The 17,821-nt window shown below is 51.2% G+C and overlaps 1 protein-coding gene across 1 annotated transcript; it reads right to left on the bottom strand.

The window, feature by feature from the left end:
• Nucleotides 1-890: 890 nt before the first annotated feature.
• On the bottom strand, nucleotides 891-10,283 carry AOC1 (amine oxidase, copper containing 1). Its single transcript, XM_011941469.1, has 5 exons — nucleotides 10,203-10,283; nucleotides 4,447-6,032; nucleotides 3,125-3,410; nucleotides 1,542-1,674; nucleotides 891-1,232 (listed from the first exon to the last, which is right to left on the bottom strand). The coding sequence occupies exons 2-5, from the start codon at nucleotides 6,026-6,028 to the stop codon at nucleotides 966-968; spliced, it is 2,268 nt and encodes a 755-aa protein (XP_011796859.1). The 5' UTR covers nucleotides 6,029-6,032; nucleotides 10,203-10,283; the 3' UTR covers nucleotides 891-965.
• Nucleotides 10,284-17,821: the final 7,538 nt, after the last annotated feature.

Here is a 17,821-nt window from a genome sequence, read left to right as displayed (position 1 = left end):
ATTTTTTTTTTTTTTTTTGAGACGGAGTCTCGCTCTGTCGCCCGGGCTGGAGTGCAGTGGCCGGATCTCAGCTCACTGCAAGCTCCGCCTCCCGGGTTTACGCCATTCTCCTGCCTCAGCCTCCCGAGTAGCTGGGACTACAGGCGCCCACCACCTCGCCCGGCTAGTTTTTTTGTATTTTTTAATAGAGACGGGGTTTCACTGTGTTAGCCAGGATGGTCTCGATCTCCTGACCTTGTGATCCACCCGTCTCGGCCTCCCAAAATGCTGGGATTACAGGCTTGAGCCACTGCGCCCGGCCCTGCCTGGCTAATTTTTTGTATTTTTTAGGAGAGATGGGGTTTAGCCACGTTGCTCAGACTGGTCTTGAACTCCTGGGCTCAAGTGATCCTCCCATCCTTCCGCCTCAGGCTCCCAAAGTGCTAGGATTACAAGCGTGAGCCACCATGCCTGGCCAGTCTCAGATTTTAGAAAAACCAAACTGACAGGTACAGGATTTCAGCGAGCTTCCTTTTTATTAGTAACGCTGGCTTTTCTGGGCTGCGGTAGACCAGTGTGAATAAAGTGCATGCCATGTGTGCACGTCTGTGCGAGTGTGCATGTCTGTGCGAGTGTGCACATCTGTGTGTGTGCACATCTGTGCGAGTGTGTGCACGTCTGTGCGAGTGTGTGCACATCTATGCGAGTGTGTGCACGTCTGTGTGAGTGTGCACGTCTGTGCGAGTGTGCACATCTGTGTGTGTGCACATCCATGCGAGTGTGTGCACGTCTGTGCGAGTGTGTGCACGTCTGTGCTAGTGTGTGCACGTCTGTGTGAGTGTGTGCACGTCTATGCGTGTGTGTCCTACACACATGGCCCTGTGCCTCCCCGCAAGAAGCAGCACACAGAGTGAAGCTCTGAAGGTTTATTGTCTACCCCAGCCAGGCTCCTGGGCTTCTTGGGAGGAACTGGGGGCAGGGGCTGGTCACACGGGTCTGTAGGTCCCATTGTAGCTAAAAGGGGGAGGCATCAAGCAGTCCCTGTCCTCAGGGATCCAGCGCTGGATGTAGTTGGGGCCGTTGTCCCGAGGCCACACGATCACAGTGTCTCTGGATGCCAGCGAGGGGTCCTCTGGGAAGAAGTTGAATGGCCGGAGCAGGAAGCCCACGGAGTTCCCGGGTGTGGCCGTGTTGGGAATGTCCTCTGAGTGGGGGATGTGCAGGAAGCCGACCGTCACCCAGGCCACCAGGTCCTGCAGAAGACAGGGTGGGCTTCAGTGGGCAGGGCTGAGTACTGACCACTGGAGGCCACTCTAGCCTTTGATCATTTGCAGTTCTGCCTGCAAACTTGCTGAATTCCTCTCCAGCCCCTTTTTAAAGAGATGGGCAGCTTGGTTGTGACCTCTGAACTTGCTGTCCACACAGTAAGGCACAGCTCCTGCAACTGGGGACAAATCTGGGCAGAGGGTGGTTGGGACTCCCTGATGGTGATGAAGATGGTCCTGGGCTGAGCTGGAAGGAGGCACGGCCAGCACTGGGCAGGGCTGGGGACAGGGCAGTACCTCATTTTCAATGTTCTCATTGTTGTGAAGAAACTTCTCAAAGACCACGGGCGGGTCCCAGGGGTCGTTCTGGTGGTAGATGCTGCTGCTGCGCAGCTCTGACTCCCGGTACTTGGTCACTGCCAGGGGGTACCTGCCAGGCAGAGGTGAAGCAGCTTGGCTCAGGGGCCTGGGCTGGCCCCCCTTAGCCCCACCCAGGGAACAGCTTCAGGGTCAAAATAGAGGAAGATGATTGCCTTCCCCAAGATGAGAGATCATCTCTCCTGGGAGTCGGCAGGATGGGCTGCTGTTAACCAAGGTTCAAGTGATTGTCAGGAGTTCTCCCTGCCCTCCTCCCCAAATACACAGACACAGGCTCAGAAGAGCCCACAACCCTTGCACAACACAGGTGTGAGCTGCACGGGTCCACTTTCTTTCTTTCTTCCTTTTTTTTTTTGAGATGGAGTTTTGCTCTGTCGCCCAAGCTGGAGTGCAGTAACACGATCTTGCCTCACTCCACCTCCCGGGTTCAAGTGATTCTCCTGCCTCAGCCTCCTGACTAGCCGAGAATACGAGAATACAGGTGCCCACCACCACATCCAGCTAATTTTTGTATCTTTAGTAGAGACAGTGTTTCGCCGTGTTGGCCAGGCTGGTCTGGAACTCCTGACTTCAGGTGATATGCCCGCCTCCGCCTCCCAAAGTGCTGGGCTTACAGGCGTGAGCCACCACGCCCAGCCACCGGTCCACTTTCACTTGGGGTTTCTTCCACCTCTGCCACCGAAAGACAGCAAATCCAGCCCCTCTTCCTCCTCAGCCCACTCAAAGTGAAGGCAACGAGCATAAAGACCTTCGGGATGAGCCACTCCCACTTAATGGATCGTAGATATATTTTCCTTTCCTTAGGATTTTTTTTTTTTTTTTGAGATGGAGTCTCGCTTTGTCACCCAGGCTGGAGTGCAGTGGCGTGATCTCGGCTTACTGCAAGCTCTGCCTCATGGGTTCCCGCCATTCTCCTGCCTCAGCCTCCCGAGGAGCTGGGACCACAGGCACCTGCCACTATGCCCAGCTGATTTTTTGTATTTTTAGTAGAGACGAGGATTCACTGTGTTAGCCAGGATGGTCTTGATCTCCTGACCTTGTGATCTGCCTGCCTTGGCCTCCCAAAGTGCTGGGATTACAGGCATGAGCCACTATGCCTGGCCAGGATTTTATTAATAACATTTTCTTTTCTCTAGCTTACTTTACTGTAAGAACACAGGATCTAACACATAGAACATATAAAATATGTGTTCACGGAATGTTTATGTTAGTGGTAAGGCTTCTGGTCAACAGTAGGCTATTCGTGGTTATGTTGTGGTGAAGTCATAGTTATGCCTGGCTTTTTTACTGCATTCGGGGGTTGGCACCCCTAACCCCCACATTGTTCAGGGTCAGTTGTACACACAGATATACACACACATCATACATACACAACACATATGTGTGCCCAGATACAAAACCACATAGACTCAGAACCCCATAGACACAAACACAGACAAACACAGACACACACACTGAGGGGAGCCCCTGACCCTCCCCCAGGCCCCCTGGGTCTTCCTCACCTTGCCCAGGTGATGGCCTGTTCCTCCTGCCAGCCTGGGGGCAGCACCTGGTCAGCCATGGAGTGGATCTGCAGGCGGTAGCTGCGCTTGTGGCCCCAGGGGTTCTTCTGGGGGCTGGTAAAGAGCAGGTACCTGGGCAGCTTCCTTTTGAAGCGGAAGGCCGCCTGGCGCTCCCGGGAGTACCGCGTCTGCTCCAGGATCGGCTGGACGACGCGGTGTCTCGGGCTCCAGGGGTTGGTGATATTTTCTAGCTTCATCTGCAGTGTCTGGAAGCTGTTCTTGGTGCCTGGAGGTATGCAGGGAGAAGGAGAATGAGAATCAAGCTGCCACAACTGAAACCTCCTCATTCTGCCCCAGGATCTCCATCCTTCACCACATCCAACAGCCAACTGTCTAGAATAACTCGGATTTTGGGGGATGCCCTGGGCAGCTGTGGTGATTCTATTACCACTCTGGGAAGTTCCTCTCAAGAGCTGTGCTCATGCCCATCTGCTGTGGCTGCAATCCCAGAGAAGGGGCACCCATTTTTCTCCAGGCATGTGAGGCTCTGTCCAGAGAGGTGGCTGGGGCTGAGGGGTAGGAGCCGTCTGTCTGGTCCTGGTGGCCTTGTTGGGTCTGGTGGCATCAGTCATTCTACCCATGCCGTTCTTTTATGGTGACATCATCTGGGAGACACCCTGAGTATTCCCAGACGACACTACGTTCCATCTCAGAGCACTAGACAGTGACATTTCTTTTTCTTTTTTTTGAGATGGAGTCTCGCTCTGTGGCCCAGGCTGGAGTGCAGTGGCCGGATCTCAGCTCACTGCAAGCTCCGCCTCCCGGGTTCACGCCATTCTCCTGCCTCAGCCTCCCGAGTAGCTGGGACTACAGGCGCCCGCCACCTTGCCTGGCTAGTTTTTTGTATTTTTTAGTAGAGACGGGGTTTCACCGTGTTAGCCAGGATGGTCTTGATCTCCCGACCTCGTGATCCGCCCGTCTCGGTCTCCCAAAGTGCTGGGATTACAGGCTTGAGCCACCGCGCCCGGCCGACAGTGACATTTCTTACCCTCCTAGGCACTGTCCCCTCCCTTGCCCCACTCACAGTCCCCAGGGTCAGAACAGGGTCCACACGGTTGCATCCAGGGCAACCCTCGGCAGTGTTTGCTTTCACCATTTTTCAGGGACACACAAATTTCTAGCTTTAGGTTTTACAGAAGCAGGCTTGGCAAATGCTCCTCCTAACTTTCCACCACCAGGGAGTTCTAGTGTCGTCTGCTGGGAGTTTCAGTTATTGGTTGGATGCAGACGCTTGACCGGGACAGTCTTGCTTTGAGTCCTACCTGCTACATCCAGGTCGACACGGTAGTGCACCAGGTGAGTGTGTACATTGCCAATCAGGTGGGTGTGCAGGCGAGTGCCGTGGCGCAGCCCCTCAGGGGTGTAGAAGGTGGCGAAGATGTAGCCAGTGGCATGCATCTTGGCCTCCATCACCCCGTTGGGGTAGAAGATGAAGTCCCAAATATAATCATAATTGTAGACAGTGGAAGTTGTCCGCAGCACCAGCACCTGGCCCTTCAGCCCTGCGTAGAAGTTGAAGCCACCTTTAAAGTTGGAATTAAAGTGCCGCCGAAGGGGCACCCCTGTGGGCATTTCAAAGAGGCAGAGGGCTCGGGGATAATGGACTGGGTCATCGGTGTCATAGTAGTGGAAGGTGTCCAGGAAGGTGGCGGTCTCCGGGCAGTCGATGCCGGGGGCTAACTCATGAGTGAGGCTGCCCAGGCCGTAGCTCACATCGAGGTACTTGGTCTGCATGCCTGCAGGTGTGTGTCCTCCATACAGGGCCACTGCCTCTTGCACGCTGACCTCATAGGCAATGCGCTCTCCACCAAAGTGCACGTTCAGGACCTGCAGCCCGGAGGAGGAGCGCAGCCGGAAGGCAAAGCTCCAACCCCCATAGAGCACAGCATTGCCCTCCAGCCTGAAGCGAGGGCCATGGGGCTGGACAAAGCGGGGGCCGCTCACATGGATGGGACTGGGGAAGTCCCCGTGGGGCTTGTAGGAGGAGAAGAGGGGCGGCTCCTCTGTGCTCTCATGCCCCTTGCCCCCAGGCAGTGGGTCCTCCAGGACCACCACGTCCACCTCTCCATCTGCATACTTCCGAGCCAGTTCCTCTGGGCTCCCATAGAACTTCCCGTTGTACCACACCTGCTCCACGGCCCAGTGCCGGGCATCTGTGCTCCCGTGATCCACGAGGAGCTCCAGCCCAGTGGGGTGCAGAAAGTAGCCTTCTATGTAGCGCTGTATGATAAGCCAACTGCGGCGCTGGCCAGAAGCCACGCCCCGGGGGCCCACGTCGGTGAAGGCCAGGCATCTGTCATGGCAGTCTTGGAATGAGAAGCCTGTGGTATTGAGGAAGAACTGATGCAGGGGCTTGGTGGCTTTCTGCACGGTGTGGTAGAGGAGGTCATACTCTGCTGTGGACACGGGCCTCGATGCCCAGGAGTACTGGTGCCCAGGCCTGGGGGACAGTGCTCGCATGTAGCGGGGCCCTGGCAGGGGCCCCACAGCAAACTCAGTGATATTCGGGTGCTCCTGGTCACCAAAGAAGATGACAGCACGGGCTTCCCGCACAGGATGCCTTTCACCTTTATCCAGAAACCTCAGCACATGGTGCTTCTTGGGCAGCAGCATCTCGATGAGAAACACAGTGTTCTTGGTCACGGTGGGGGCCCTAGAGGGCTGCAGCCTCAGCTCCTTCTTGGACCAGAGGAAGCTGTGCACTGCTTTCAGCTCTTGGTTGCTTAGGTCTGAAAACACCTCTGCGTTCCTGTGCAGAGTTCCCAGGGAGGGCTCCGCCATGGCCATCTGCAGCATCAGGATGGCAGCCACGGCCCAGCCCAGGGCAGGGATCTCTCGCTCCATTGCTCTGGAATGCAGTAGAGGAGATGAACTTAGTTGTCTTATGGGCAGAAATGGGCTTCCCTCAGGTTAGGGCCATGGAATTTTCCTATGGACTGAGCTTCCTCCCTTTGCCCTGCCCCAAGCTGGAGGCTGTCCTGGGGCAGCTGGGGTCCCATGCATAGTCCCCAGTGCTGTCGGGCATCTGTCTGCATTCATCCATTTTATTTCTACCCTCTCCTCACTCCTCTGTAAACGTCCTCCAGTCCTGCGGCCTTCCTTACTCAGGGGAATGCTCTTGTTTTTGTGCATTATCTCAGCCAGGGGCACCGTGAGTCACAGAGGGCAGACTGGGCCCCTGCCCATGCCCCCAGGTGCTTCTTGTGTCCTGGAGAAGCAGATGCCTGTATTAACAGCAAAACTACATTTCTGACACAACAAATTCCTTTTAGGTAGATAGATTTTGAAATTTAGTGTAGAAATTCAAAGGTAGGCTCTGGAGTCAGGCTGCCTGAGTCGAGTCCCAGTAACCCATGCCACTAGGACTTGCTGTGCGGCCTTGGGCACGCTGCTTAAACTCTCTGGGCCTTCATGTTCTTAGTTATAAAATGAAAATAACAACAACAGTGCTTAGCTCCTAGGGTTGTGGAGATAAATCAATTAAGCAGTATATATAAAGTGTTTGTAACAATGTCTACCATATAGGAAACGCATGAGAAATGTTAGCTGCTCTTCTTGTTAAATGAAAGACAGGTTATCGACACCAGCACATTTAAAGTTTTACGCAATGTAGAGTGATGCAGGTGTGACTAGGCTGCAGACTGATGGCTTTGGGGGTGAGGTAGAGGTGCCCAGTCCTGCCCGGCCTTCTTTGTGCCCCATTCAGCTCTCTTGTTCACCCAAGGCTACTAGGAGGGGACCTCAGGGAGGGGTTCATCTTAGGGAGATGCCTTTTCCTTTCTCAGGGAGGGTGAGTCAGTCTTCACCTCATAACCCCATTCCCTAAGCAGCTGTAAAATCCTGGGCTTGTAGCTGCGAGGCTCCTGCAGGGCTGGGAGACATGGTGGCCACAACTCTGTCTTCCCGTGTGCTGTGTGCGAAGTCTCTGGGAGACCGTAGCTCTCACCTGTTGCGCTGCTGCCGCAGAGGCTGGCTGGAACTAGCTCCCAGTCTCAGTTTCTCCAGACCCTAACTTGTCCTCCTGGGTACTGTGGGCCCTTCCTGGAAGGCTGCCGTCACTGTGAAATTCCCCTACAGAAGCACTGCCCTCGCGGCCTTGCACCCCCTTCCTCTAGGCTCTGGGTTGACCTGGGAGCCCCACTTCGGGATTCCTCCCTGTCTCAGCTGTGCTTTTCACTTCCTGCAAGCAGTGCCCGAGGCACAGGCACTTGACTTACAAGGTGGATGCACGAGTGGGTTGGACTCTGAGAGATCCTTGTTTTCATAGGTAGTGGCCTTTTGCTCCCTAAATCAGAAGCCCTGGGGGTAAACCTGGAGAAAACGCATTCTCCTGTGCAGACAGGTAGCAGGGAGTGTTAATCCACTCCAGTCTCAGACCTCTGCCTGGCCCAGCCTCCTCCCAGGGGGTCCAGGCTATCTGCAAGGCAGGCCCCGAGGATTTCACCTGGAAAGTCGGCGGCACAGGGTATGAGGTGGAACAGGTGCAGCAGCTCCACTTTGGGGGTATCGTGGAGTGTGCCACTGAGGAAACCTGACCATCATGAGCGCTTTTCATTTCTTGCTTTTGTTTTTGGAAAATGCATTTACACATCACATTTCCGAAGCACAAATGTTGGGAACACAACCCATGTGTAACTAGAGGACCTGTTTTCCTCGTGGGTTTCTTCCTCCAGAGAAGCTCAGATGCACATCGTCCCTCCCCACCCGACTCTGGGCCAGTGTCACATCCATCGCCACCTTTTGAGGTCAGCTGAAACCCTGCATTGCCGAGGAGCACTCTGTTTTTGGCCCCAACTAACATACTCATTTCTCCACTAGTCCCCTTAGCACTTTGTATTTAATTTGTACATGATGGGCAGTTCTTGATTCATAGATAAATGAAAGGTGTTGGCTGGGCCTGTTTTATCACTCGATGGCTCTCTAGCCCTGGAGGCCATGGTCAAGGGTGATCTGAGATGTCCTTCTTCCCCTTTCCCATGCTCCCCTCCCCAAGGGCTCGCACCTTGCCCTCGTTTTGCTCCATGGTCATGGCCTCTCATGGGGACGTCCCTCTGGTTGCCTTGTCTTGCCCTCTGGTGCTGGCAGAAGACCCTGGAACCCACATGATCTTGGGCTCTCAGAGGCCCTGCTCACCTGGATGGAGCAGGTGAGGCAGGGGCTGCAGGTGGAACTCAGAGCCAGCAGGAAGGATATGAGGTAAGTTCTTGTGTTCTCCTATTAAATGTTGGCCAGGCCTCTTTTTTTTTCTTTCAATAGACTATTTTTGTTTTTTTTCCTGAGACAGAGTCTTGCTCTGTAGCCCAGGCTGGAGTGCAGTGATGCGATCTTGGCACACTGCAACCTCTGCCTCCCGGGTTCAAGCAATTCTCCTGCCTCAGCCTCCTGAGTAGTTGGGATTATAGGTGTGCACCACCATGCCTGGCTAATTTTTTGTTTTTAGTAGAGATGGGGTTTCACCATGTTGGTCAGGCTGGTCTTGAACTCCTGACCTCAAGTGATCCACCCGCCTCAGCTTCCAAAAGTGCTGGGATTACAGGCATGGGCCACCGGGCCTGGCCCCAAATGGACTTCTTATTAGACTTAAAAAATATATATAGAGAGAGTCAGGATCTCACTATGTTGCCCAGGCTGGTCTCGAACTCCTGGGCTCAAGCGATCCTCCCACCTTGGCCTCCCAAAGTGCTGGGATTACAGTAGACTTTTTTTTTTTAATAGACTTTTAAAAATAGACTTTAATAGATTTCTTAATAGACTTTATAAAGTCTGTTAAAAGTCTTTAAAAAGTCTATTAAAAGTCTTTTAACAAATTTTATAAAGTCTAGTAAAGTCTTTTAATAGACTTTTTAAACAGGAGTTTTAGGTTCATGGCAAAACTGAGCGAAAGGTACTGAGTTTCTGTATACTCACAGCCCCTATACACTCAGCCTCCCCACTGTCAATATCCACACCAGAGCTGTGCATTTATTACAGCTGAGGGACCTGCACATCACTCTCACCCGGAGCCCACACTTGACATCAGGGCTCACTCCTGCTGCTGCGTATTCCGTGGGCTGGACAAATGGACAATGACATGGATCCAGCATTAGAGTAGCACACAGAGTAGTTCCACCTCCTCTGTGCTCCACCTCTTTCTCCTGAACCCTGGCACTCACTGCTCTATGTATTGTCTCCATAGTTTTGCCTTTTCCAGAAAGTCCTGTATTTGGAATCTTACAGTCTGCAGCCTTTTCAGGTTGACTTCTTTTGCTTAGCAGTATGCATTTAGGGTACCTCCATGTCCTTTCATGGCCTGGGTCTTTTTTTTTTTTTTTTTGAGATGGAGTCTCGCTCTGTGGCCCAGGCTGGAGTGCAGTGGCGCAATCTCGGCTCACTGCAAGCTCCGCCTCCCGGGTTTCCCGCCATTCTCCTGCCTCAGCCTCCCGAGTAGCTGGGACTACAGGCGCCCACCACGGCGCCCGGCTAACTAATTTTTTGTATTTTTAGTAGAGACGGGGTTTAACCATGGTCTCGATCTCCTGACCTTGTGATCCGCCCGCCTCGGCCTCCCAAAGTGCTGGGATTACAGGCGTGAGCCACCGCGCCCGGCCTGGGTCTCCTTTTTTTACAACCTCTTATCCCCATGTTTCTTTTTGCTTTTCCAGGAAGGAGAAAGATGTAGAAGAGACCTTTGCTTTCCCCAGGACAAACCTCTGTCCCCATGTGCCGTGGCAGTGGGGGTGGTTGCTGGCGGTGGCAGTGGGGGTGGTGGCTGGTGAGACCTCCAGGCAAGAACAGGAAGCAAGCCCTCTCCCCGCTTACCCTCCTCTCTGAGCTTTCCTTGCTCCACTCTGGCCAGCTATTGCCTGCCACCAAGCACCCGGGCACCTTCTGTGATGTGCTGGGCTCCTGCCCTCACTTCCTGGCCCTCCTCCCTCTGTGTCCCGTTCTTCTGCCCCTCACTCCGTGCCCTCCTTCCACTGCTTTTCTTCCCACCAGGTCAGCCCCTTCTTGACTCTCCCGAATACCCATCAGAACGCACCTGTGTGTTCTGCTCCCAGTTCGCTCTGCTTCCAGCCTTTGCCCTTAAGCTGATCTCTGACTCCTTCTTGAAGTCCATCAGACCCCGCCCTGCAGGGAGGGACAAGGTGAGGCCTGGGCTGGCCTAGGAGGGGCCTATGGCTTGGGAGGTGCCTCTGTGGGCAGCTACAGTGGCGTGAGGGGGTGTGAGGAAGCTGACTGTGCAGCACACATGTCCTGAGTCCGTTTCTGGACAAGTGCCGCCTTCCGCAATAATTTGCTTTGGCTTCTCTGTGACGAGCCATGCAATGCCACAATCTGTTGATTTAGGTGGCATGTTTTAGAGGCAGAGATAAGGACAAGGGGACATTTACTAGCTGGTAGTCTTACCTGAAGCTGACAGATGGACCAGGGCAGGGGCTGATAGAGGCTGGCACCTACAGCAAAACAGAGAATTCAATCACACCTAGAACAAGACACCAGAGGCAGAACCGTTTGGGAGGAGCAGCCACTCAAGACCAGTTGCAAACCTTGGTGGCTTTTTAAGCATCGTTGGGACCCTGACCAGATTCGGAAAGGAGAAAGGACTTGGCTGGGAGAAAGCTGGCCAGGGGTTAATGATTGCTGACAGTTAGGGATAGCACTCGGGCAAAGACCGTATCCTGTCAGTTGTTGGCTGCTTGCCTTTCTTAAGGAGGTCCAGGCCTGGAGAGGGGCAGCGCTATACACAAAGTTGGAGCTAGGAGGCCAGAGGTCACAGCTCACAGATGTCCTGTGGCTAAATCTTGATATTTTGCTTTCAGAAAGTCACAACCCGTCAAAGCTAATTTGAGAGGATCTAGAGAGTGGGATTGTTTCCATGAAACCACAGAGAACAAACAGAGCCACCCGCGCCTGCACCAGGACCTGCTGGGGCTGTGCCAGGGAAGCTCACTCGATTAGATTTTCGTGTGGATGAAGCCAACATCATAGCTTTTGTCCCTGATTAGGGAAGGTGGGTTTGATAAAAAGAACATTCTACCATTTTCCGAGAGAGGGCCATTGGTCATAAGGGGCCCTGGTGAGGTCCTGATGGCTTGGGCAACCCCAACCAGACAGGGGAGAACGTTCATCTCCAAGTGCTGGCCTTGCTTCTGCCACTGGCTGGTGGTCTTATACTTGACAGTCATTAATTCATTCAACAAATGTTTATGGAGCAACCATTCTGCACCAGGGAGACACAGCAATGAACAAACAAAACCAAACCCTCTGTGGAACTCACATTTCGGTGAGGAGGGTATCCAACAGTGAAGCTTGTAAGCCGCCATAGCAGACCTCCTCACTGGGACAGCCGATGACAGGGGCTGGCCCTGGGTTGGCATCTCAGAACTTAACTTTTGGGATCCTGCCCCGCTGTGCCGGCCTGCTGACTGTTTTTACAGACAATGTGATTTGTGAACACCTGCTTTTCTATTGGGAGTCTGGAATCTTGTTAGTTGTGGTAGGCAGAGGGTGTGCCTACGTGACCAGCCCCAACCTCTGCCCCAGCTCAGAGCTTCTACTTCCCTGGGGAGATGCAGGGTGCAGAGTATGCTCCGTGCAGCCTTCACGGGAGGGAGAGCTCAGCGAGTCTGTGCCCCGACCCCTCCAGACCCTGCTGTGTCCTTGCTGTGTCTTGGCTGTGGGTATAACTGTCTGTTTAGTCTGGTGACTCCTAGTGAAGCTCTGACAGCAGAGGTGCCATGAGGTGTCATGGGTGTTCACAGAGGTGTCCTGCAGGTGTTGGCAGCAAGTGGTGACACTGTGTGTTCCAGAGGGGCGCATGCTCAGGGGAAAACAGAGCGGGGGCGGGGTTAGACATGTGGCGGGGCGGAGGGGGGGCGGTGCAGGGCCTAACCTTTCAGAAAGGGGACTCCTCTTCTCCTCAGTGTGGTGAAGGAGTGAGCCACAAGGATGCCTAGGGGGGTTGCATTTCAGGCTGAAGGAGCAAGGAGTGCAAAGTCCCTGATGCAGAGTGAGGGGACTGCTGTTGCCAGGGCCAAGTGATGGGAGATGGGTTCAGAGAGTGACCAAACAACCTGGGCCTCCAAGGCTGTCACTGGGATTTTACTCTGAGCCACTTGGGAAGCCTCTGTCAGGTTTGTGCAGAGGCCAGAACTGACCTGCCTCTAGCAGGTGCCATCTGGAGGTGCTGGGGGAGACAGAATGCAAGAGTGAAGGCTGCAATGATGGCAGGAACAGGGAGCAGGCCAGGAGGTGGTTACAACAGTCTTGGTGGGCGAGGCTGGTTGCCGGGTCAGGGTTGCAGGGATGGAAGTGATGAGAAGTGGCCAGATTCTGGATATAGCTGGAAGGGAAGCTGGGCGGGGATTTGCTGAGGGCTGGGACATGAGACTCGAGGGAGAGAAGTCGGGTGTCCCCAAGTTCGGGCAGAGGTTCTGCTCTGCTGGGGCAGACAGGAGCTGAGTCAGGATGCTTCAGTGTGTGAGCATGGCCGGCTGCTGGCTGAGCTCAATTCTGGACTTTGATGCTGGATCCCAAGGCACATGAGGGGCAAGGGTGGAGGCAGCCCCAAGGAGACCTTCCTGAGGAGTCAGAGACCAGGGCTGGGTCTTCCAGGCGCTCTTTGTGTTTTCACTGACCACGCCTGGCAGTGCTACATTGTGCTACAGTGCTACCTGTCAAATCCTACATTCCTCCCTCCCTGCATCTGGCAGCTGTATCTGGCAGCTGGAGTGGGGCAGTAGACACAGCAGAATTCTTCCTTCCCCATGGCTCTCTTTAGTAGCTACCTCACGTTCTTAAAGGAGAAAATAATCAAGAGGCCAGAAAATCAGGAAGCAGAAGTTAAAATCTGTTGCTGATCTTTGAAATAAAGAATTTGTGTTGGTAGACATGTGACCTTGTGTGGTGCAGGGATGTGTTTGTGTTAAACCATTTTGGTGACTCTGACATTCCAGGTGCATACTGGACGTAGCACATAGGATTTCAGAAGTCCCCAGAACAGTCATAGCCTCTGTGCAGTCCTTTGCTGAGCGCAATTTTGGAAGGAAATACAGCAGCATGCTCATGGCATGGGATATAGAGCCAGAAGACCTGGGTTTGAATCCAGGTTCTACTTCTTTTAGTTGGATGTTATGTGGGAAAAGCAGTGAACTTTTCCTTTTAGAGAAGGTGATTTTCTCTGGTGTTATGATTTGATTTCTTGCTTTTTAATTTTTGTGTATCTGTTGTATGTTTTTTGATTTGAGATTACCACAGGGCTTGCAAATACTCTTATATCTATTATTTTGAGTTGATAACAACTTAACACTACTTGCATAAACAAACAAACTAAAAAGCAAAAAGAAAACTAATAAAGACTTACTCTTTATCTTTGTTCCCCTACTTTTTTTTTTTTTGAGACAGCATCTCACTCTGTATCCAGGCTGAAGCGAGGTGCATGGCGTGATCTCGGCTCACTGCCACCTCCGCCCTGGGGGCTCAAGCAATCGTCCCAGTTCAGCCCCCAAAGTAGCTGGGACCACAGGTGTGTGTCACCATGCCAGCTAATTGTATATTTTGTAGAGATGGGGTTTCGCCATGTCATCCAGGCTGGTCTTGAATTCCTGAGCTCAAGCAATCTGCCCACCTCTGGCCTCCCAAAGTGCTTGGATTACAGGGGTGCCCTCTGGGATTACAAGCATGAGCCACCATGTGAGGCCTTCCCCCACTTTTTAACTCTTGATGTTTCCATTTGTATCTTATTGTCTATGTTTTGAAAAGTTGTTATTTTTGACTGGTTCATATTTTGGTCTTTCTGTCTAAGAGTAGTTTACACACCACAGTTACAGTGTTATATTCTGTGTTTTTCTGTGTATTTACTAATACCAGTGAGTTTTGTATCTTTAGATAATTTCTTATTGCTCATTAACATCCTTTTCTTTCTGATTGAAGTACTCCCTTTAGCATTTTTTTTTGTAGGACAGGTCTGGTGTTGATGAAATTCCTCGGCTTTTGTTTGTCTGGGAAAGTATTTCTCCTTCATGTTTGAAGGATCTTTTCACCAGATATAGGATTCTAGAGTAAAAGTTTTTCCTTCAGCACCTTAAATGTGTCATGCCACTATCTCCTGGCCTGTAAGATTTCCACTAAAAAGTCTGCTGCCAAATGTATTGGAGCTCCATTGTATGTTACTTGTTTTTCCTTTTTTCTCTTGCTGCTTTTTTTTTTTTTTTTAAATCCTTGACCTTTGGGAGTGTGATTATTAAATGTCCTGAGGCAGTCTTCTTTGGATTCAATCTGCTTGTTGTTCTATAACCTTCTTGTACTCAGATCTTGATATTTTTCTCTAGTTTTGGGAAGTTCTCTGTTACTACCCCTTTGAATAAACTGTCTACCCCATCTCTTTTTCAACCTCCTCTTTAAGGCCAATAACTCTTAGATCTGCCCTTTTGAGGCTATTTTCTAGATCCTGTAGGTGTGCGTCATTTTAAAATTTTTTTTGTCTCTTCTGGTGATATAATTTCAAATAGCCTGTCTTTTCTCACTAATTCTTTTTTCTGCTTGAGCAGTTCTGCTATTAAGAGACTCTGATGCGTTCTTCAGTATGTCAGTTGAAATTTTCAACTCCAGAATTTCTGTTTGATTCTTTTAAATTATTTCAATCTCTGTTAAATTTATCTGACAGGATTCTGAATTCCTTCTCGGTGTTATCTTGAATTTCTTTGAGTTTCTTCAAAACAGCTATTTTGAATTCTCTGTCTGAAAGGTCACATATCTCTGTTTCTCCAGCTTGGTGCCTTATTTAGTTCATTTGGTGAGGTCTTGTTTTCCTGGATGGTTTTGATGCTTGTGGATGTTAGTCAGTGTTCGAGCATTAAAAAGTTAGGTATTTATTGTAGTGTTTGCAGTCTGCGTTTGTTTGTGCCTGTCCTCCTTGAAAACACTTTCCAGGTATTCAAAAAGACTTGGGTGCTATGATCTAAGCTGTATCTGCTTTAGTGGGCATCCCTAGCCCAGTAACACTGTGGTTCTTGCACACCTGTAGAGGTTCCACGTTGGTGGTCTTTGATAAGGTCCAGACGAATTCTCTGGATTACCAAGCAGAGACTCTTTTTTCTTCCCTTACCTTCTCCCAAACAAATGGAGTCTCTCTCTCTGTGTTGAGCTGTCTGGAGCCAGGGGTAGAGTAACACAAGCACCCCTATGACCACCACCATTGGGACTGCACTGGGTCAGATATGGAGTATCAGCACAGCCCTGGGTCTTGCCCAAGCCCTGCTGTAACCACTACCTGGCTACTGCCTATTTGCTCAAGGCCCTAGGGCTCTACAATCAGCAGGTGGTGATGCCAGCCAGGCTTATATCCTTCCTTTCAGGCTGGTGAGTTCCCCTAGGTCCTGAGTGGGCCCAGAGATGCCATCTGGAGCCATGGATGGGAGTCTAAAACCTTAGAATCTACCTGTTGTTCTATTCTACTGCAGTTGAGCTGGACCTCAAACCACAAGATGCAGTCCTTCTCATTCTTACATCCCGTTTCCACAGGCAGAGGAGCCTCACCAGGCCCATGGGGAGTACTGCCAGACTACCACTGATGCTCAGTTATGGACCAAAGGAGCTTCAGTTAGCTTGTGGTGAATGTTGCCAGGCATAGGAACTCATCCTTCAAGACAGTGGGCTCCCTTGGCCCATGGAGTGTACAGAAATGTCTGGGAACTAGGGCCCGGAATGGGGGCCTCACAGCCTTTATCAGTTCCCTAGCATACTGTGGCTGAGCTGGTATCCAAAATGCAAGACAAAGTCCTCTTTACTCTTCTGTCTCCTCTCCTCAAGCAGAAGGAAGGGGTCTCTTTTGGAGCTGTGTGCTGTGCTGCCTGGGGTTGGGGAAGGAGTGGCGCAAGCACTTTCTTAGATACCACAGCTGGTGTCTCATGTGCCCCACCAGTTCACTAACTCCAAGCCCAGCTCAGCACTAGGTCTTGCCTAGGAATTGCAGTCCTTGTCACATAGACTGCTCCTCAAGTTCACTCACGGTCCCAAAGCACTCCAGCCAGTGGGGGCGAGGCTTGCTGGAACTCATGCTGTGACCGCTGGACTGGGTGAGTACCCTCTGGTTCAAATGTTCTCTCCATGGGTGGGTGTCAGCTGAGTACAGCTCAGTTTTGCTTTCTGTTGTGACATAGCAGCACTGAGTTCAATGCAAAACCTCACAGTCATGGCATTCTCCCTCTCTCAAGTATACATACAGATTCTCTGTGCTACATAGCCAATGCCAGGGGATGGGGAAAGGGTGGCATCAGCAACTCAAGACTGTCCTTCTCACCCTCTTCAGTGCCTCTTTCAGCAATATGAAGTCAAAACCAGGCACTGTGAGTGCTCACCTGATTTTTGGTTCCTGTGAAAGTGCTCCTTTTGAGCAGATAGCTGTCAGACTTGGTGTTCTTGAGTAGAGGTAGAGATATTTGGTGGAGTCCTTTATTCTGCCATCTTGCCCTCCCCCCAGGGTAAAGAAGTTAATTTTTTAAACCTCAGTTTTCTCATTTGTGAAATGGGCACAATAACAGATATGAAGGTGTGACAAAATTATTGGCATCAGATGAGGTAAAAGGTAGGTAAAGCACCTAACTAATGTTTTTGACACAGAGAAATCACTCAGTAAATGTTAGCTATGATGATAATGATGGATACAGTTGGGGAGGTATGAACGTGGGTAATACAGAGGCTCCATGGACCCTGAGATGTAGTGAGTGTGTGTGAGGGCCCCTTGACTTTTCTCCTTCCCTTGCTCCATAAGATCAGAGAGTTGGTTTAGTTCACATCTGTCTTGTTTAGTTCACATCTGTCTTGTTTAGTTCATATCTGTCTTAGTAACAAGCCAGTTTCCCTAAAAGCTTTTCATTCACCCCCCTCTCTTTTCAAAACTCTTATTTTTCTTTCTAAGTGTTCTTTTCCTTCTGCATGTAAGTTGTTGGCCATCTCAGGAATCAAAACTTCCAGAACCAGCTGGCTTTGTAGCCAGCCCTGGGCTTGGACCTGCTCACTCACTAAGGTGGTACCTTCCAGCCCCCTTTACTGATGAGGTGGCCCTGTCAATCTGTAATTTGTCAGAGATACCACTGGGAAGAAATTAATCCAAAAGCATAATGAACCTGGGAAGTCGAAGCCGAAGTGAGCTGTGATTGAGCCACTGCACTCCAACTTGGGCAACAGAACGAGACCCTGTCTCAAAACAACAACAACAACAATGACAACAAAGACTGCAATTTCCTTCAAGATACAGCAATTGGCTCCTTGTCAGTATCTAACTGGCTTTGAAGTTCTTCCTGTTCTAATTCCTAAATAGCTCTGGATTTCTCTCCAGTCTCACAATCTTTACTATCATTGTCTACATCAAGGATTTTCAACCTTGGCACCATTGATAGTTTGAGCCTGATCATGCTTATGGGCCTGTCCTGTGTGCAGTTGGACATCTAGCAGCAACTCTGGCCTCGACCCACTAGAGGCCAAAAGCAACCACTGCCCTATCAGGACAACCAAAAATGTCAAAACTGCTGCCCTGCTGAGAACTTCTGGTCCACATTTAAGCCCTTGTGATTTGATCTGGAAACTGCAGTTGCCTCCAGACGCCCTGACTCTCCTCCTGAGCACCTCCAATCTGCCCTTCATGCTTTTGCTGGAAGA

This window comes from Colobus angolensis, unplaced genomic scaffold (assembly GCF_000951035.1).
Source record: "Colobus angolensis palliatus isolate OR3802 unplaced genomic scaffold, Cang.pa_1.0 Scaffold2, whole genome shotgun sequence".
Classification (NCBI taxonomy): domain Eukaryota; kingdom Metazoa; phylum Chordata; class Mammalia; order Primates; family Cercopithecidae; genus Colobus; species Colobus angolensis.
Note: the sequence above shows the minus strand (reverse complement) of the source record. Positions and strands in the feature narration are given on the sequence as shown.

What these genes read in the sequence shown, in the direction of transcription:
- AOC1 (XM_011941469.1), bottom strand. Translation starts at nt 6,028, where the DNA reads ATGGAGCGAGAGATCCCTGCCCTGGGCTGGGCCGTGGCTGCCATCCTG. An exon ending in TGTCGACCTGGATGTAGCAG is followed by an intron (nt 3,411 to 4,446) that starts GTAGGACTCAAA and finishes GCATACCTCCAG; the next exon opens with GCACCAAGAACAGCTTCCAG. An exon ending in ATGAGAACATTGAAAATGAG is followed by an intron (nt 1,233 to 1,541) that starts GTACTGCCCTGT and finishes TGTCTTCTGCAG; the next exon opens with GACCTGGTGGCCTGGGTGAC.